This window comes from Scomber japonicus, chromosome 24, assembly GCF_027409825.1.
Source record: "Scomber japonicus isolate fScoJap1 chromosome 24, fScoJap1.pri, whole genome shotgun sequence".
Taxonomy (NCBI): Eukaryota; Metazoa; Chordata; class Actinopteri; order Scombriformes; family Scombridae; genus Scomber; species Scomber japonicus.
The window spans coordinates 15,420,979-15,441,045 of NC_070601.1; the positions used below are offsets into that span (position 1 = coordinate 15,420,979).

Here is a 20,067-nt window from a genome sequence, read left to right on the forward strand (position 1 = left end):
ATCTCACTATGTTCTTCCAGCCATACTCTCTCCATGACATGGTGCAAGTTGTTTTCCACTGCTCCTCACTGATATCTTCCCATTCCTCTTCTGATAACATCATTCCAGCTTCTTTTACCCACTTCTCGTTTGCTGTATCTTTACCTTTTAAATTTTCCACTCCTTTGTATAATTTTGAGATTAACTTTTTACCCAAATCTGATTTATATGCTAGAATAAACAATTTAATAATCCCTGACTCTAGCTCATCTACCTCAATCTTCCTCATTATTTGCTCCACATAATGCTTCATTTGTAAGTATCTGTAGAAGTCCTGATTGTTTAAGCCATATTGGTTTTCTATATCCTGAAAACTTTTAATAACATTTTTCTTCAGAAGCTCCCAAAATATTGTTGGTCCCCTTCCCCATCTACTGAACCTCTGATCTGCTATATTAGGTAAAACATTTGAATCGTGTGCAGTCCATCTCAATAATTTACTCTGCTCTGTCAGGCCATTCTTTGATAAAATCTCAGACCATATATTAAGAGATAAACCCAGCCATGGATTCAGCTCCTTTTTAAAATGTTTTTTTAAATTATTATCATTTATTATGGCCTGTAGTGGGATAGTGGCCGATATTCCGCCTTCAATATCCTTCCATCTCGCCACATATGAGGAACTGCACAGGTTCAACAGAGTTTTTATCTGTGCAGCATGATAATAGCTTTTAAAACAGGGCAGGGTTAATCCACCTTTAGCCCTGGGTAACTGCAGAGTTCTGAATCTAATCCGTGGTCTTTTCCCTTGCCAAATGTATCTTGAGATGAATTTATCCCATTCTATGAAATCTTTGTCTGTCACTTCTGCCGGAAGAGTTTGAAATAAATACAGCAATCTTGGAAGAACACTCATTTTAATCACATCTATTCTTGAAGCCAAACTTGTAAATGGGATTAAACTCCATCTTCCAATATCTGATTTTATTTTTGAGATTAAAGGATCATAATTTATATATTTCAGTTGAGATAGATCTTGAGGTAGAGTTACTCCCAAATATTTCATAGATTTTGATTCCTATTTGACATTTTCTCTGATTGTTTGGTCTGGTGTATAGTTAAAGGCAATAATAATGTTTTTCTCTCATTTTTTTTTCTCTCTTCATCTTATAGCCAGATAGTAAACCAAAATCTTTAAGTGTTGCCATGAGTACTTGAAGAGATTGAGTAGGTTGCGATAGATACATTAATACATCATCAGCAAATAATGCTATTTTCTGTTCGCCTCCCTCCATGCGTATACCTTTTATATTTTCATTTTGCTTCATCCATTGACTTAGAGGCTCCAAATAGCAAAAAGGAGAGGGCTAATTGAGCAGCCTCGGCGGCATCCATGTTCTAGCATGATAGAATTTGAGAGATTCCCATTGATTTTGATCCTTGCTGTGGGTTTATTATATAGCGATTGTATGGTTTTTACAAATGTCTCATGAAAACCAAACCGCTCCAGCACCTTATATAAGAATTCCCACCTGACAGAATCGAAGGCCTTTTCTGCGTCCAATCCCAAAATTACAGCTTCTAATCTTTTTCTGATAATGTTTTGTATTACATGTAGTGTGCGTCTAATATTATCCTGTGTCTGTCTCTGTTTTATAAATCCGGTTTGGTCTAAATTAATTATGTCTGGCAGAATTGTTTCTAGACGTCTGGCCAGGATGGCTGTGAATAATCTATAGTCTTGGTTAAGAACGCTAACCAGTCTGTAATTAGAGCAATCCAATTTATCCTTTCCTTCTTTTGGAATAACAGAAATAAATGCTTCCCTCCATGAATTTGGAATTTCTCCTTCCTTGAGCACCCAGTTAAATGTATTTTTTTAACAGTGGGATCAATGGTTCCCTCAGTAGTTTGTAAAACTCAGAGGTGTACCTTGAGTTTTGAAATTGCTGATTTTATTTCTTCTGCCGTGATTTCTTTTGTTAGATTCAAGTTTTGGTCCTCTGTTACCCTTAGTAAACTTAAGGACTCTAAAAATAAAAGTATCTGGTCCTTATTATTGATCTTTGTTTGAAAATATTATATTTTGTAATATGCTTCGAAACATTTATGGATCTCTTTTGTCTTATATCTTGTTAAATTAGTAGAGGAATCCCTAATTTTGTAAATATTATTATTTGCCACTTGCTTTTTCAGCCTATAGGCCAACAGCTTAACAGATTTACTTCCTGCTTCATAGAATCTTTGTTTCGTGTACATCAGCTTTTTTTTTAATCTCTTGTGCCAGAATGTCATTTATCTCTATTTTAATCCTTTTAATTTCTCCGCATATGTTCTCATCCAAATTAGTTTCATGTTCTTTTTCCTGTCTTTTCAGATCCAATTGTAATTTATTGAGTTTTTCCTGTTTTTGCTTTTTAAAATATGCTGATTTGGCAGTTAATTTCCCTCTAATTACAGCTTTACACGCATCCCACAGCACGGATGGAGACACCTCACCATTATCATTCTCCCTTACATACAACTGGATCTCTTTCATAAATTCCTCCTTCATGTGTCCCTTTAATACATTTGTATTTAGCCTCCAAAGTGTTGCTTTTGTTTCCCTTGACAAACCCAGAGTAATATATACTGGGCTATGGTCTGATAGGTCCCTTGTTCCTATATCACACGTTTCCACCATGTATCTGTCCTTATTATACATCAAAAAGTAGTCTAACCTTGAATATACTGAATGTGGTGATGAGAAATATGTGTAGTCTTTGCCTGTGGGGTTTAATTCCCTCCACACATCCATAATTCCCAACTCATCCATTAATCCTATGAATTTTTTACCAATTGTGGATTTCTGCATCCCTCTGACAGAACAGTCGAGTTGTGGGTTCAGTCTGAGGTTTAGATCACCTCCACATACCAGAATACCTTCCCCCTCTGATGTCATCAAATCAAACATTTGTCTATAAAACATCCAATCTGACCCTGGGGGGGGGGGTGCGTATATATTTAGAATAGTGACCAATTCTCCCTCTAATCTCCCCTTAATCAATATATATCTTTCCTCTTTGTCTGATGTTTCTGAGAGGGTTAGGGTTAAACAAGGGTTCAAACTGAGTTTTCCCTGATATTATTATGGCCACACCTCTTCGATGGTCTGTTTTATATGATGAAAAATATACTTGATTGAACCCGTTTCTTTTGAGCTTTTTATGTTCCTTCTCTGTCAAGTGGGTCTCCTGCAACAATGCCACCCCACCCCTTCTTTTCTCATTTTATCCAATATCTTAGTCCTTTTAATTGAGCACAGTCCCAATAAACAAAGGCTGTTCAGTCCTCATCTTTAAATCCTGTGTCCATTAATCATTGTCCTGATTTCTGCTGAAAGTTTGCAGTCTTGTTTATATCCTGATTCTGTCTCCTTGGGTGTCTGTCCCTTCCTTGTCCGGCTTGCCTGCCAGATTAGGCGTTTGATCCTCTCCAGTCCGCTCTCCGTAGGTTTGATAACCGACACCTGAAGTCCCCTCCTCATCATTTCCATAGTCGCTTCCTCTGCCGTATTATAGACACATGTTTCGCCCTCATAAAACACCCGCAGTCTCGCTGGAAACGGCGTCTGGAAGCGTATTTTCTTCTCTTTCAAAACTTTCTGTGCCTCTGTGTATTCCTTCCGTTTTCTCTGGGAATCCGGAGCATAATCGTGGTCCAGAGACACTTTCTTCCCCTCGTACACGAAACCTTTCTTCTGCCATGCCGTCTTTATTATCTCTTCTTTGTTTCTGAAGCTCATAAACTTTACCATGATAGACCTCGGTGGGAAATCTGGGGAGGGACGAGATACCAAAGCCCGGTGAGCCCTCTCAATTCGGAAGTGAAGGGACGGAGGCAACTCCAGCTTTTCTCTTACGAGGGTCTCAATAATGTCTGCCATGGAGCGAGCGTTGTCCTCCGCTCCCTCCTTGATCCTGTGAATCCTTACATTTTCCCTCCTCGAGTGGCCCTCTTGATCCACCAGCCTGGCCTCAAACCTTTTCTGTAACTCCAGGAGTTCAAGTGTAGCATCCTCCATGTGCTGTAACCGCTCCTCCGCTTCCACTATCCGCCTCTCATTTCATAATCTATGGCCTTTCTGGATAATATTTACCAGGTCTTATTGTATGCCTAATGACACATAAATCGGGCTTTTAAAATTCTCAGTCAGAGAGCTCACTTTTTATGCTGCCGCCATGATGGAGGTGCACCGGAAGTCCCCAAAGAATAGATTGTTAAAGTCCCATTTTAGTCAAATATGTGTTGTTTTTTTCTTGTTCCTTCAGTGTGATGTTTGAGCTTCACTGTGCACAATGATTTATGTGCAGTTTGTTTTTACATTCATCTGCTGAAGGAGGAACATTTATCTGAGCTCACTGACAATCTGCATGATTTAAGAGCAGGATTTGTGACATTACAACTAGTTTGGAAGCCACTCATGGTTCGGTATCCAACTTCCACAAGTGTGATGGTTGCAGTGCACAAACACTGAGAATGGACTTTACAGTGAAGTATGAGACAAGTAAGTGTCCTACAGTCATTAGATTTTTAATGAAGGAGTGGATGTCATGTTATGTTTTACATCTAGTGCTTATTTCTTTGTGGAAAAACAGACATACATTATTGTTCCAAGCAGGGATCTTTAAGGTTTACTGGAGCTGATGGAGGATCATGGTGGATATGTGTGTATTTATTTACATACAAAATACAGTTTTTTACTGTGAACGATGGGCTCCAATATCATCACTCATGCTTCTGCCAAAGTTTTGGTTGTTTAACATGAGAGATTTGTGGATGTGTGTTTTTGTCTTTGCTTTTCTTGCTGCTTTGAAGTTGGCAGGACTAAACTAGAAACAAGTACTACCTTGCACAAATTAGACTTTAGTAACATTTGAATGTAAATGTGATGACAGTTGTGGGGTTCACAGCTTGTGGCTGAAAACAGCTTCCTGCTGTGGCCTGAAATGACACTGATGTAATGAGAGCTGTAAGACTGAACCAAAACAATGAGTTTAAACACACTGCACAGTCATCCTATTATCCTTTGTTGGTTTGTCACTATAAGCAACATCTTTCACATTCAAGTAGTATTACTTGAAATTATTATTAAAAAAATAGTTTTTAGCATATGTATTCTCCTTCTAACCTTCAGATATCAGTCCAGAGGAACGAGCACAGAACGTGGGGCGAGTCCTGCGCAAGGAAGCAGACGACGTGATTAACAAGTGGGACCGGCTCAACACTGACTCGGCCGACTGGCAGAGGAGGCTGGAGCTGGCTCTGAATCGGCTGATGGACCTCCAGGAGGCGGAGGACTTGCTGGACGGCCAGCTGAGGCAGGCGGAGATGGTGAAGGAGGCGTGGGAACCTGTGGGTGACCTGCTGATCGACTCGCTGCCAGAGCACATCGACAGAGTTAAGGTCAGACTGAGTGATCTACAGGTCACTTTCAGGGGTTACAATCGGCATTTGGCATTATGTTTTACACAATGAATTAAACTTCTTCACCAAACCAGGTTGTGTTTAGTGGAGAAGAGAGTAACATAAAACTAGATGGAGAATATGAGGAGTCAAGTGTTTTCAGTTCCTCAATCTTTCATTAGCAGATATAAAAGTGTAAAATAACAACTAGCTCTAACTAGAAATAAAACCACAAAACTAGATAAACTGCACGAGAAGAAAGATTCTAAATTTGACTCCCTAAGAACACAAAGAAGCTCTCCATTACAGAACTTCCTGGCACAGAGCTAAACGTAAGATTTTAGATACAAAAATAATTAACTTATTGATTAAAATTAATAATAAATTAATCCGACATTGTATAAAAGAGGTAAATACTGGCAAAATAGTTCACAATACACAAAAATGTAGGGTGCAATAGGCCTAGAATTGCAACTCCTCATCCCTAACATACTTTTTTATTCCCATTGGCATTTCTCTCCCTCCACCACATCAGAGCTTTAGTTTGCATGAAAGAACATCTCACTTTTCGTCTTTGGTGCCATGAAGCAATCCTTTTTCTTGTGCCATCAAGCAATCCGGCAGATTTCTTGCACAATCAAACTCAGTAAAAAATGAAATTGGTATAAATACAATTGGGGCGGCCTCTGGTTTATCTGCAGATGTTAGTGTTTATGTAGAATGTGTAGAAGTGCTAAACAAGTAGCCACATTGGAGGCACTTCATGTTGCATTTATCCTACTTAAGCCTGTCAGCGTTTTCTATACATCAGCAAGCATTAAACAAGCAGAAATTATGGGCTTTACATGATGGATGCATCTGTTTCTCTCTGTTAGAACAGATGAGGTGTGAAACAAGACGGAACCGAGGGCTACTAACAACCTGTCTGTGTTTCCCATCTGTGTGTGTGTGTGTGTGTGTGTGTGTGTGTGTGTGTGTGTGTGTGTGTGTTGCAGGAGTTCCAGGACGAAATTGCTCCAATTGAGGATGACGTCATACACATGAACCAGCTGGCGTCCACTTTCGGTCCACCCGACATCCAGCTGTCGCCTAGCAACCTGGAACGCATCGAAGATCTGAACACTCGCTGGAGACTGCTGCAGGTACACTGTCATGCACACAAACACACACGCTTATTCAGGTATGGACACTGATAATCCTTTTCAGACTTTAAAAAATACTGTGCCTATCTGCATTGTGTCAAAAAAGATACACATAAGCACAGCAGGGGGCTGCACATACCTCAAAGTCAAATATCTCAATGTAACATCTTGTTTCAAGTCCTAAGAATGTGTGCAACTTTCTGACACTGTCAAGACTCTTCAACCAGGTCACCGATTACAGATAGTCATCATGAGCCACGTGCTTGTGATTCTATAATTATTTTCTTATTTTTTCAGCAACATACAAGGATTACAACTTCTTGAGTCTGCAGGCTCTCAGATGCTGTTTTACACATCTGAAATGACAAATCTAGATTATTTTATTGCAAATGTGCCAAATTTGGTGTCAAAGTGATTTCTAGATCTGCAACTATTTTAATTTTATTTGTTAAACTAGTGCTGTACATATTAACATTTCACACTCCGAGTTAGTATTCAGCATTTTAAATATTATATATAAGTATCAAAATAAAGTAATTGTATTATAGTCAATGTACAGCTTTTAGCATGTGTTTATAATCTACGAAGCAACATTTCAAACATAATGTCGACAGGAGTGTGTGTGTCTGTGAGCATGAGCATGTCTGTATGTAAGAAGAGCAAAAAGTGCACACACAAATGGTGTGTGTCTGTGTGTACACCATGTGTTGGTGATCAGAGGCAGCACAGGGTGTGCCTCTATCAGTTTCAATAAACACAGTGTCAGCCATGCTGGAAGTCAGACAGTGATCGTTACTGGGGGTGACAGATAGAGCCAATCAGCTGCCAGAGAGACCAACTAATGCCGAGACGTCCCGGGCGGAGATGGGCACCACGGTGATACGACGGTGACGGGACCAGACGGACGGTCTCTCTGAAGTTAGCAGCTGACCAGATGTTTGCACACAAACACACATGCGCACACACTTTGGTTTGTGGTGAAGGTGAGAACATCAGTGTAGGTGATGTAGATAGACAGCAGGAGTCATGGAAACAAAAACTTACATTTCCATATGAGACCTGGGCCTGTATTTATCAAACTTCTGTTACACTTAAGAAAGCTTTAAAGAGCCAGCTGATGATTTAAAAAGTTATTTAAAGTGTGATGAATAAGAAACATTTATCAAGTAGCTCACTTCTACTTACAGTGGAGTGATCACATCATTAATCCCAATGATGCTCAGAGCAGGAACAGCCAATCAGACACAATGATTCATCCTACATCTGCTATATTATTCATTTTTAATGAAAAAAAAACAGTGATGTATTATTCATCAAAACTACGTGGAATTTTTCATTTTAAAAGTTATCTGTGTGAAATCCTTAATATCTCCAGGAGCAATTACCTTGTTAAATTAACAACAGTGTAAAACATGTATAATATATTAATAGAGTTGAAATATTGGAATGGAAACAGAAGAAAAACCATACTGGAGCAGGTCAACATAGTCATCAGAAAACTCATGAAGAGAGTTTTGTACCACAGTGACGAGTGCAGATAATGACGATGTGTGGAACGTGACACATTTTCTACCTTTAAATTGGACTTTGGGGAACATTGCTTTGGGGGCTATTATGACAGACTAGTGATAGCATGATAGTGGTTAGTTCATCAGCTAAAGTACTTAACCTACTTTCCTATGAATGGTCACTACTTCAGCTACCACTTCTACTGGAGACTAATATTTCATAAAGGAGTTTCACTGCCACTTTTTGATGTGACCAGACCTTTAGAGACGACTGGAGCTTTCTTAAATTGGACAGTCAAAAGAAATGATGAAAAAGTTTTATTTTAGTTTGCAAGTAGGAGAAAAAGTGAAGAACTTTGACTTTTAGCAGCTTGATAATGGTCTCCTTTTCAGTCAGAAAATGATTATTCTTTCTATTTACACTTGTAAGCATGAGCTGATATGAAATAGACCTTTTTAAAGAGAGAATTAAGTGTTTGATTTGGACAGAAAAGAGGCTTTAACTGCCAGTGTTTGAAAAGTCACTTTCCATTGCAGGTGGTTTATTGGGTGCGGCATGTTTGGCCAAGAATTTTGGCATCATTTTTAATGGTAGGGTGAGGGGGGTGTGTGTGTGTCTGTGTGTGTGTGTGTGTGTGTGTGTGTGTGGTGGGGGGGTTGGGGGGGAGTGGTACCTGCACATTCAGGTCACTTTAGTCAGTTCACAGTGTTCTTTCATGCCTAAAAGCTTGAAGCTGATTGGTCGGCATGGGGACACAGTGCACTAGAGTAATTGCGACAAATTCCTCCTCAACAATCCTACTCCTCTCGTTTGTACAATTCTAATTAGGTTACCGTGGATACGGGGAAAAACAACTCAGGCAGAAATGGATTGGGTGAGGTGGACTCGAAGGTAATTTCATCGTTTGGTTTCATGTCACATCGATGTAAAAAACCAAAACTGGACCAGTCATCTCTGTCATATCTTCATCTGTTCATCTTTTCTTCATCACACACACACGCACACACACACACACACACACACACACACACATACATACACACACTCCCCTGACAATGTGTCATCAGTGGGCTTCTCATTGGGGTTGTGGATGAAAGGCTGGATGGTTAATCAGCCAATCTGTCCACTCAGACTGGATAATAACCAATCTCAGTCTCTCAGCTCCAAGACTCCTATCAAAGAAAGTTGAGACGCCTTTAAGCTTCCAATGATTCACTTTTTTATTTCCCGGAACAAAAATCTGTCGCTAATCAGCGTCTGCCAAAAGCTCCACATGCCGGCCAGAGCTGCATGTGTTGCCTGGGAACATTAGATCATTGAACATTGTGTCAAGAAGCATCAGTGATTGGAGACGCACAGCAGCTCCTCCGGGGACGTTGAGGGTGCAGCTAGCTGGCATGCGCTGGTGCCGGACTCAATTCATGCCTGCAAGCATCAGCCGGCTTTCATGTGAGTTAGACATGAGATTGGAAAGGTTTCATGGAAGTAGGAGAATTTGAGGACCTGTCAGCAAAGTATCCTAGCTTGAACTAAGGCTCAGTTATCCAAGCACAAGTTTAACAGTTTTAGAAATTGCACAGTCTCACTATTAAGGTCTATATGTTCTTGAGCTTTTAATCAGGTGTCAGCAGATTGAGTTTGCCCAGTTTTTGGGCTTAAAATCCCGACTTGTTTGATTGATGATGATTGAAAGCTCCGTCTTGTTTGATCTGCACATAAACCAAGCTTTATTTTTGAACTTTGAACTAGTTGTTTTCCCCATGTCTTGTTCTGGCTCTTAGTTTATAGTTAATACACAGACATGAATATGGTATCAATCTTTTTCTCTAACTCTCGAGAAGCAATTGAATAAGTGTATTTTTTCCCAAAGGAAAGCTGAACAAAATGTAGGAGTTATCATATCTTAATTTTACCCATAAGGAAGCCAAATATTTCATTTCCATTAAAAATGTACTTTGTGAAATATGGCCTAGTTTTTTCCCTGACCACCATTCATTTTTGAGTCTGTCAAATCTTGCTGTTCACTAAATTTATCATAAACGTTGACAACGTGTGGGAGTTTATTTTTGTTACTTGGACTCATTATTTTTCAGCAGCAGTCTTGTCCTCTGCTTGACCTCCATATGTTTTTGAGTCTGTATTTGTATTTTGAACAGGTGAACCCTCCGTACCCCGAAACAAGCATTCAGTACACCAAATTAAGTTGAAACAAAAACATGGATTGGAGTTAGATTGTTTCCCTGTCAGTCATGTAGTGATATCTGAGTTAACACATAGTACCTCATGTTGTAAAAGTGGTGCCAACACAAACACCCTGCAGAGTGGGTGTTCAGATTTGGATCAGTGACAAGAATTTGCCGTTCCGATTGAAATCTGTGAGCCAGAACACAAGTGTGTGTGTGTGTGTGTGTGTGTGTGTGTGTGTGTGTATCCTGCTGGGCCCAGCCCCACTGCTCTGTGTGTACCTACAGAGTTGTGCTGATTTAGCACAATTATCTCAACTCTATCTAGATAGACAGCTCATTTAGAGCTGAAGGAGACTCACAGGAGACTACATCCTCTCTAATTCCTCCACTACAAATTCAATTATCTCTTCTATGCCGGCAGAACTAGTATGAATCCTACATTCAGTGGAAAGAAATCACAAGCTCTGAAATGCCTTTTCTTAACACAGATAGCGGTGGTTGAATTTGGGCTACAGCCGACCGGCAGCAGTTTGAAATAAAATGAAGCAGACAACCCAAAACACTAGTTAAATGTGCAACATAATACCACTCCCTAGTCTCCCACTATCAAAAACTAACACAGAAACCCAGTTCATTTCTCACATTTAAAGGAAAGATCATTGAAACTGAACTCAACATTAACATATTGTTGTGTTATCAACAACACTTCTGTGTTTTTGTATTGACAAATCTCAAAGGTAGCATTAAAAGAAAACCCGAACACAGTCACAGTGAGAAAAATACTATCACAGAGCTTTAAATACTGGATTGCAAATTCAGTTCATCCCTGCAAAGCTGTAATATCTACTTTTTATATCGATGATAAAGAACATCATCGATCATCAGTAACACAAAGAACAGCTCAGATAACTACACAATGCAAAATCAAAGATTCAAACATATAAACTAAGCGGTTACAGCAATAGCAGCGTCCATAGCAACCACCATAACAACAATAGAAAGCCTGAATAGCTTTGTAATAACTGACAAACTAATTATCATATGCATTCGCTCAAGGAAGATAATGAAAATAAAATGCTCATTACTCACTAGAAATCTTATCTTAAAATATTGCATTTTTCACTGAGAATAAAAAGAATGTCAGCTTTTTTTAAATTGTTTTTTGTTTTTGTTTGATTCCCTTTGCACAAGTATTGTAGGGTATTGAGAGAACAGTGCCTGTGGATGTGCTCCATTGAATGGGCTTTACAACCTGGGTGAGGGGATTGTACAACTCAATCCATCACAATGAAAACTGTTTGATGCAGTTTCTTTCCATTGAATGCAGGATTCATAGTAAGTCAGGTGTTTGTCTCTGTGTATCATGCCCTCCTTTCTTCTCCCTCCACCTGTCCATCCTTGAATCTTCTTACTGCATTCTTTGCAACAGTTCATCATGTGCCACAAACCACAGTGACACACCCAAAAAAAATCATGCACCAGTGTATTCCCCTCATCACATTATGAAGCCATTTATTACTTTGATGAAGCATTTTGTTCCCGTTGATATATTTCTTCTTTAATAACAGGGATTTCCAGCCATAACTGAAAAACTACAGAAACATTTATATTTTTAATTCATATTTTGTATTTTTAATAGAAAGATATTGTGTTTTCTCATTGAATTACTTGTAGATGATGTTTATGATGAGTGTGTTTTTAGGTATTTTGCAGGTTCTGTAGCTTTCTTTGGTTAAAAGCAGCTAACCTGCCTAAAACCCTTTTTTATCAACTTGAGTGCTTCTTGCTGCTACAGTAGTCTTCAGCACATAACACTGCAGTGAATATGGCTAGAAATCCTGGTTCCCCTTCCTCTCACTCTTTATCTATCCGTCTATGTGAAATGCATTTTTTTTTTCCATTTTCTGCGTCAGGTCTCCGTCACAGACCATCTGAAGCAGCTGACGGATGCTCACAGGGACTTTGGCCTCCTTCACGGTGAGTAAAACACACCCACTAATGTGCACCCTCACCTACCTGCATACATCAGACTATTGACAGCTGACAGGTTTCTCGAGCAGTGAGCAGTGTGTATGTGTGTGTGTGTGTGAGCACGAGGGGGAGATAAGACAAAATGTGTAAGACAAAATGAGGCACCCACCTCATGACAGCAGCTCACTCAGTGGAGCTCAATACGTGACGTGTCAGCATTAGAGGAAGAGCGACGCAGCACTCGACTGTCAGCAGGTCACTGAATGACTAAGTGATGAGAGGAGGGGAGTATATAAAGACTGTGACTCATTTGGCTCGTCATTGAGCCCATGATGGTGTATTGATCTGTTGAACTTGTTTTTTTTTTTTCGTTTTATTCTAAAATTACCCAAACACTTAACCCAATATGAGTCAGTTACATATGGATGAGAGCATATTGACTAAAGTCCCTCACTGATCGTTGTATTGATTGAGTCAGATGTAAACATGGTCTGGGTGGTTTATCTTATTGCATAATCCAGATTCTTGGTGCAAATATCAATTTTATGCTAAGATGCAGTCAGTGTGTCTGACATACACCAGGCTGCATGGCTGTGAATGATCTGTAAAGGACATACTGCACTCTATTTAGAATGTCTTCCCTGTGCCTGGATGCAAATAATATAGCTGACCGCACAGATAAAAGCCAGCAGGGGCAAACTGTGTCCAACTAGCCAGTCCATGTTTAGGAAATGAATGAACGGACCAGATGACTTTTCACATGCTTTTTGATTTGATGCAATTCAGTGTAATTGTGAGGTTTGTCAGTGTTGTGTATGAACTACACAGCACACTAGAGTGTGACAGTGAGGCACAGCATGAATGGGTTGCACATTGGATCCATGCACATTTGCTGTCTCAAAGTGGTACAGTATAACAGATTTTAGAGTAATGTTAGCAGCTCTGTTCTGCTCTGCATTAGATTTTGGAGCATTTATACTAAAGGAAACCCAACCACAATTGTTACAAACGTATCTATTGTTAAACTGTAGCATTTGAAAATATGAACAGTAACACATAGGTCTAAACGTTTGTGTTGCTTAAGTTTGTTTGTCCATAGGAAGCATCCAGGGTTATTGCTACCTTTCAATACAAGATAATATTATCTTTATTTTTATGTTTTCTACATGGAAATAAAGAACTGATGAGGATACTGACTTTCAGAGGATATGTAGCATTAGCCTCAGTCTTTAGCATGATAATTTAGCCACAGACAGACAACATTCACTCTATATAACATTAACATGTCATGTCGTGTTAATTAAATTACATTACATTAACACTAACTATGCTAGCTAGAAAAACCTGAACTAATATGCTAGCCACTGTAGTTCAGCCAGCAAAAATGATAGTCATCAGCTAAAATTGAGATGAGACGCCTGCATTTGTCTGCCTCTGTCTCAAATCAAGGAGCCATTGTAATAAAACAATACTGAGAATTTTGGGTGACACGTGTGCCACTGTCATCACTGTGACCTGCAAATGCACTGTGAATGAAAGTTCGACAGGTATAGCAACAACTCATGTTGACCTCTCACTAATCAGAGCTTAGTGAAAGCTCAATTGTTGGTCACAGTGAAACAATAACATAACTAATAATTATAATATCATCATTATACATTTTTCCAGGGTAGTTTTCTGTCTGCATTGAACTATTTCCACTAACAACCAGTAAAAATGCATCTTCTCAGCAGCTCCACCAGCAGCAGCTTTAAGAAATAATACACTAGAAGTACAACTCTCACTGTTTGTCTTTCATTTACTCTTTCACTCAGCACAGCATATAAAAACATGAGACACAGGTTATAAAGAAATCACAGGTAGACTTTGACATTTAAAAGAAGAGTGACAAAAAGACTCTCCCTAACTCTCTCCATTTAACATTTAATACTGCAGGATGATTTATTGTATCTAAGGATGTCCACCTGGAGCCACTTCTCACACTGTCAGCTGCTTTCCCTCATCAATACTCTTTAGTTTAATTACAGCTCATCTCCAGAATAATTAAAAGACTGCAGATAACATAAGATCACAACATTACGCTTATGGCAGTGATTAAAACTGAAGAACCTCAGAGGGGGTTGTCAAAAAAAAAAAAAAACTAAGAAAATAAAGGAACAAAAAAATGAAAGTGACACTTCAAACATCAATAAAGTGGTTAGATAGCAAAAATGTATACTGTACATACATAAAATATTATGACAGCAGATTGAAATATCCCTTGTGGGTGATGATGATGATGGTGTGAGAGCAGTGAGAAGATTCATGTTTTTCATATCTTCCTGCTATGGTAATATACACTGCACATGTTCTGGCAGCTGTCCCTCGACACACTGTTCTGTTTTTAACCGCTGCAAATTTTACCTGTGGGGCACAATAACGCTTATACAGCGGGTGGTTTCAGCCTAGCAATCTGATTGGTCAGAGACGCATTCCAACTGTGCTGACAATTCCCAGAAAGCACAGACTGCTTTAATGGCTGGTGTGCCAACTCTCACAGGCATGATAACTGAGATAATTAGCAATATTTCTTGTTTTTCTGCTGTCGTTCATTATTGCATATATTACTCTGAAGAAAATGCTAAATGGATTTCATTCATATAACATTGCTCTAATCTACTGACCACTCAAAGTACTTCATAACACATGCCAACATTCACCTATTCACACACTCATAGTGTTTTCTAGTGCTCACTAACCCACTCACACACACACTCAGCAATCAGGGGTTCAGTATTTTGCCTAAGGACACTTCAATATACAGACTGGAGGAGCCAGGGATCCTCCTGATTAGTGGATGAGGCGCTCTACCTCCTGAGCCACAGCCACCCCGAAAACAAAAGCTTTCACTACAGATCATGTCCTAGTAACTGCTGCATACACATTTCCTGGATGTGCATGCAATATGTTGATCCTGCAGTAAAGTTGAACAGCCTGCAGACAGCGTGAGCAGTCATTGTTGACCTTTGTTTCTTTGTCTCAGCAGGATCTGTAGAGAGTCCCTTCGAGCAGGGCGTCTCCCCAAACAACGTGCCCTACTACATCAAGTAAGTACTGAAGCTCCTGAGCCGCTGCACAGCTGGTCCAAGCATACCGCCGTTCACATCCCAGTCACACACAAATCGGACTAGACATGTCATGGAAATTTCATGGAAGCAACACAAATTTGTGATGTGAGCGCACTAACATTTTAACAAGGTGGCGTGTGCTTTTGCATTGCCAGAAAATGAGACACACACCCTCAGTCAATCATCTCTAAAATGGTTTCAAATGTACTTCAAAGGCCTGAAAAGTGCAGAGATTCACCGAAAGTTCATTCATTGCTCACAAATCAACTTTTAGAATCGCTGAGTAATAACCCCTAGTAGTCAGAGTGCTCCACCATCATTCAGCGCAGATAGATAAATTATAGATAGTGATCCTGGACTGAAGGTGCAGTCACACCGGATTTTGCTCCCTGTACATCTCAATGAAGAACAGGCTGAGTCACATTCACTTGATTAAACAAGAGTTTAATCTGATTAAACTCTTAAACATGAAATTGCCAATGACCGGCCAGTTTAAGAGGGTGAGAGAGTGCCTGATTGACCCGTCATTTAGGAAATAGTGATTATTTATATTCTGAGCACTGCTTTGCTGTTGTGAGTCTAAGAACATTAATCAAGGTTGACAGTAAAGTCTTTGAAGAGAAGCTGTATAATTTACAACTTTGTGGACTCCTCCTGTTAGCCCACTAGCCTGATGCTAGCACCCACAGTTTATATACAACTACCCACATCATTTCCTGTCCTGACTGCTTTTCGCTACGTCACACATGTCAATTTCACCAGGCCAAATCCAGTCTGAACGCACCTTCACAAGCTTTGTTTAAGTTTTATTTTCAGACATGGGTTTCTTAAACTACAAGGTAGTGGTGGTGATGACAAGAGCGATTTGTTAACTTCTTCATTTACTGTCAATCAAATCCATTAAAAGACCAGAACCAACAATGTTTAAAAAAAAATGGAATCATTTCCTAAAACAGCTGATCATTGTAGTATTTAACAAACATAACTCAAACTGTGAGAAATAGTGCATTTGTTAGGGACTATTTTCAGGGGTGGATTGATCCACATTTGGTGCTCCAATGAGCGTTTCTGGCAGCAGGACAGTGTGTGTGGAATGGAGTTAAGATAAACTACAGTGTGTGTGACTCACTGATGTGTTTGTAATAGTTTTTGGACAACAATGGAGCTCTATGACACAGAGGAATAAGATATATGAGCCTTTGATACACCCATAATACTTGTTATTGGATCAGTTCATTATTGATTTGGTTTGCACTTGAGATTTGATGACAATAAGAAAAAGATCTAGACTTAAACAGACTTATCCTTTTAAGTTTGAGTTGAATGTAACTTCCATCAATTATATAATAATGTCCTCTACCAGAAGGCATAAATAGTAATTCAGACCACTAAAAGCTTCACAAATCTGACAGTAAATGTTCCTGCTCTTCCCATCAGTTCAAAGTTAAAACTTTTTTTTTTCTCCTGAAGTAATGTCCCATTGGCTTTTAAATGATGTAATGTCCCCAACATCCTGTTTTAGGAGGGTCACGCCAAGCATATGAGATGCACTTTAAGCTTGACTGATAGAGAGTGGCACGTGTCTGCTAACTGTGGTTTTGCTTTAAACTGCTGGCTCGCCTGGCTCTGCTTATCTAATGGTTTGAAATATTCATCCCTCCTGTCTGTCTGCCAGTCTTTTTTTCAAGCATTTGCCCAACTGTCCCTTTATTTTTTTACTACATTTAATTCTGCATTTGTTGATATTTTACCCATCTGTCCATCGATCTATCCATGTAGTCATCTATCCATACATGCATCCATACACTGAGCCCTGGAGAAGCTGATCTAAACAGATTGTTGAAGTGAGAACAGATAGTGAATCAGCAGGTACACTTTGTGAATGATCCTGAGTCTGAAGCCAACCAACAAGAAGACATTTGTGGCGGTGATACAGTGTTTGCCTCCTGAAGGAATCCTCTGGTTGGTAGCTGGGTCACATTGGTGGTGACACTTCAGAATGGCTTTGATAGATGCCTGGCTAAAATTAAAAATATGAGTCAAATCTTTACTGGAGCTTGTCAAAAAGCACAAGTAAAGCCACAGAAAGTCAGCCCCCTACTCCTAAAGATAAAGATAGATAGATAAGATCATCTAGGCTATAAAAATGTGTTACAATATTTCAGTCTAGCCCACAAGTTTTGTCCTTATTCATTATGTATCAGCGCGGCTTTATTATCAGACATGCTCGTTTCCCAGCTGAGTTATTCTTGGTGTTGCCATGATCTGGTGAATGCTGGGAGATTTGTTTACTACTCATCAGCAAACAGCAGAAGTTTTGGAGGTGGGGTGTGTGAACAGAGAAGTAAGCACAGTCTGACAACGTATGCCTCGACGCTGTGGGGTGCACAAACAGACATCTGAGTCTTGGTGAGTTTGGTAGAAGGAAGAAATGTCACTGTGATAAACATGAGCGATAATGTTGAACCAGCAAAGGAATCTTGTAGGTACATATGTACATATGTAGAAGATCATTATTAGGTAGATGTTGGATTTTTTTTTTTGGACTCTTGGAATATCCTGTGTTATTGGATACAGTTTATGCTTGTTTTGGAGATAGAAGAAGAAGTCATCATTAATATCATTCTTTAGAGGAAGGCTAAAAAAATCACGATGGGCCTGAGCTTCCTTAGCCAACCTAGATGGCACCTTTTCAGAATCATGCTGCTCGGCTACTCATGGTTCAAACCCAGTGTTATTTTAAATCTGGGTGGAGAAATGTGGATCAAATGATGCATGCAACAATATTTCCATTTGATGGAATAGCTCTGCCATATAGAAAGTAAAAGCACAGTGTCTAGGGTCTGGATGTTTAACTCAGTCTCAGTGTAAACATCATATAGCATCTATCATAGCAGTGTTGGAGCAAACAGACACACAATGTCATATTAAGAAAATGTTTTTCTAAATTTAAAGCTAGATCACAAACAGTACATTTTGAAACAAGAAGTAACACTTTCTATTACAAATAGAAAGTCATATTCATTAGCAATTAAATATAACTCAGCAGTTTTGCTCCAGCAGCTTTACTTGCTTATTGTGTCTTATGGTAGCAAACAAGACAGGTGTCGTCATGTAATTGTTCACTAACTTATTAACTTTTACTTTTTGATTATATAATGTACTGTTTCTTTCATGTGAGTGTACAGCGATGTGTGTTGTATTAGTGGCTAACGAGTTAGCACTAACCACGCACTGTGGTTCCGGCTTCTTCATGCAGTAGGTTGCAGCAGTTGGTCATCAGCATCCAGCAGCTTTGTATGTTTGACTTAACTCTGAATAACTGAGTGACAGACTCTGTGTAACTGGCACTATACTCTTGGTTTGGTCTTGTTTGACGTGGAGTGAACTGAAAACACACTTTGAGAGAGAGGTGAAAGTGAGGCGGGAGGAGGGAGGGAAAGAGAAGTGACAGATTCTCCTCTCCACATGCAGAGAGAGAGCTGGACCTGACCAGATGACCGAGATACTGTGAGTGCCAACAGGACACACACACACACACACACACACACACACACACACACACACAAACTCAATCAATATATTGAAAATGTGCACTGAATCTGTATCACCCACATGTATATTAACATAATGTATATTATGTGGACATTCAAATGTTAAACTCATTAAAATGATTGTATTTTAGTATTTAAAATTTGAGACATTTATAGCAGAGGTCTTCAACAGGGGGTCCGCGATCCCTAGGGGGTCGCCGGAGGTACTGCAGGGGGGTCGCGAAAGTTTTGGTTGATTAGATTAGATTAGATTTTTTTATATTCCCACTTGCAATTTTTTCCACAAATTGAAATGTCTTTAAATACACATTAACATGAATCCAACACACTGTAGTGAACAGATAAATGAAGGCAGAAGACGTCTTTCAGTCAGCAATGCACACATTCAGCGACACACAGGAGCTCTTTCAAGCTGGGCACCGGTTCATTCACAACACCTGTCCCACCATGCTTAAAATAAAAACATGAATATATGAACCTGTGTATTACAGACATTCCAACTCCCCCGGAAGTTCCGGGAGTCTCCCGCATATTGATAGCGGCTCCCTGACGCCCGCAAATGAGACACAATCTCCCGGAATCTGGAGAGAGCAAGAGCGCGTACTAGAAAGTGACTGTGCACGCACGTGTGTGTTGTGTGACTATAAATGCAGCGCGTGTGAGAGCAAAGCGTCCTTATCAGGGACGTGCACATGATTATAGAGGGGCAGGGGCTCAAAGTCAGAAAAGGGCAGCATGTGCGTGCGAAACGCGCGCCAAATTTTTTGGCATTGTGCTGCAGGCATAATCAACATGAATCAAGTTTAAATACAGATAGTAATATTTCAAACACAGATAACCTACAGTTTATATCCCCAGAATGCTGAAATTACTATATTATTATTATTATTATTATTATTATTTTGTTAGCCCACACAGTAGTATCAAAGTCACAATAAACTTCGGACCTGTACTTCAGACCTGTAGTGAGGGAAATATGATCCGCCGTAAACACGGTGCATTTTATTTTGAAAATTAACTCAGTGTTTTATTTTATATTTTGTACACAATTTCCTGTCCCACACGATCTGCTCTGTGCTGAAATGATGCGCCGTGCTCCGACTTCCGCAAAAATAGAAACTGACACATTGACTAAAATAGAGCATTTTTCTGAAATACTACCCATATTTAAGCA

General features: G+C 39.5%; 1 protein-coding gene across 4 annotated transcripts in view; it reads left to right on the forward strand.

The window, feature by feature from the left end:
• Positions 1–20,067, forward strand: part of dmd (dystrophin) — a 208,415-nt gene that overhangs the window by 136,987 nt on the left and 51,361 nt on the right. The window contains exons 58-63 of one of the 4 annotated variants that reach the window (XM_053314366.1): positions 5,156–5,424; positions 6,420–6,566; positions 8,904–8,966; positions 12,175–12,238; positions 15,258–15,318; positions 18,814–18,849. In XM_053314366.1, coding sequence (XP_053170341.1) covers positions 5,156–5,424; positions 6,420–6,566; positions 8,904–8,966; positions 12,175–12,238; positions 15,258–15,318; positions 18,814–18,849 — 640 coding nt within the window. Of the gene's footprint in view, positions 1–5,155; positions 5,425–6,419; positions 6,567–8,903; positions 8,967–12,174; positions 12,239–15,254; positions 15,319–18,813; positions 18,850–20,067 lie in introns of all 4 variants that reach the window. The other 3 variants (XM_053314365.1, XM_053314367.1, XM_053314368.1) reach the window with 3 other exon arrangements.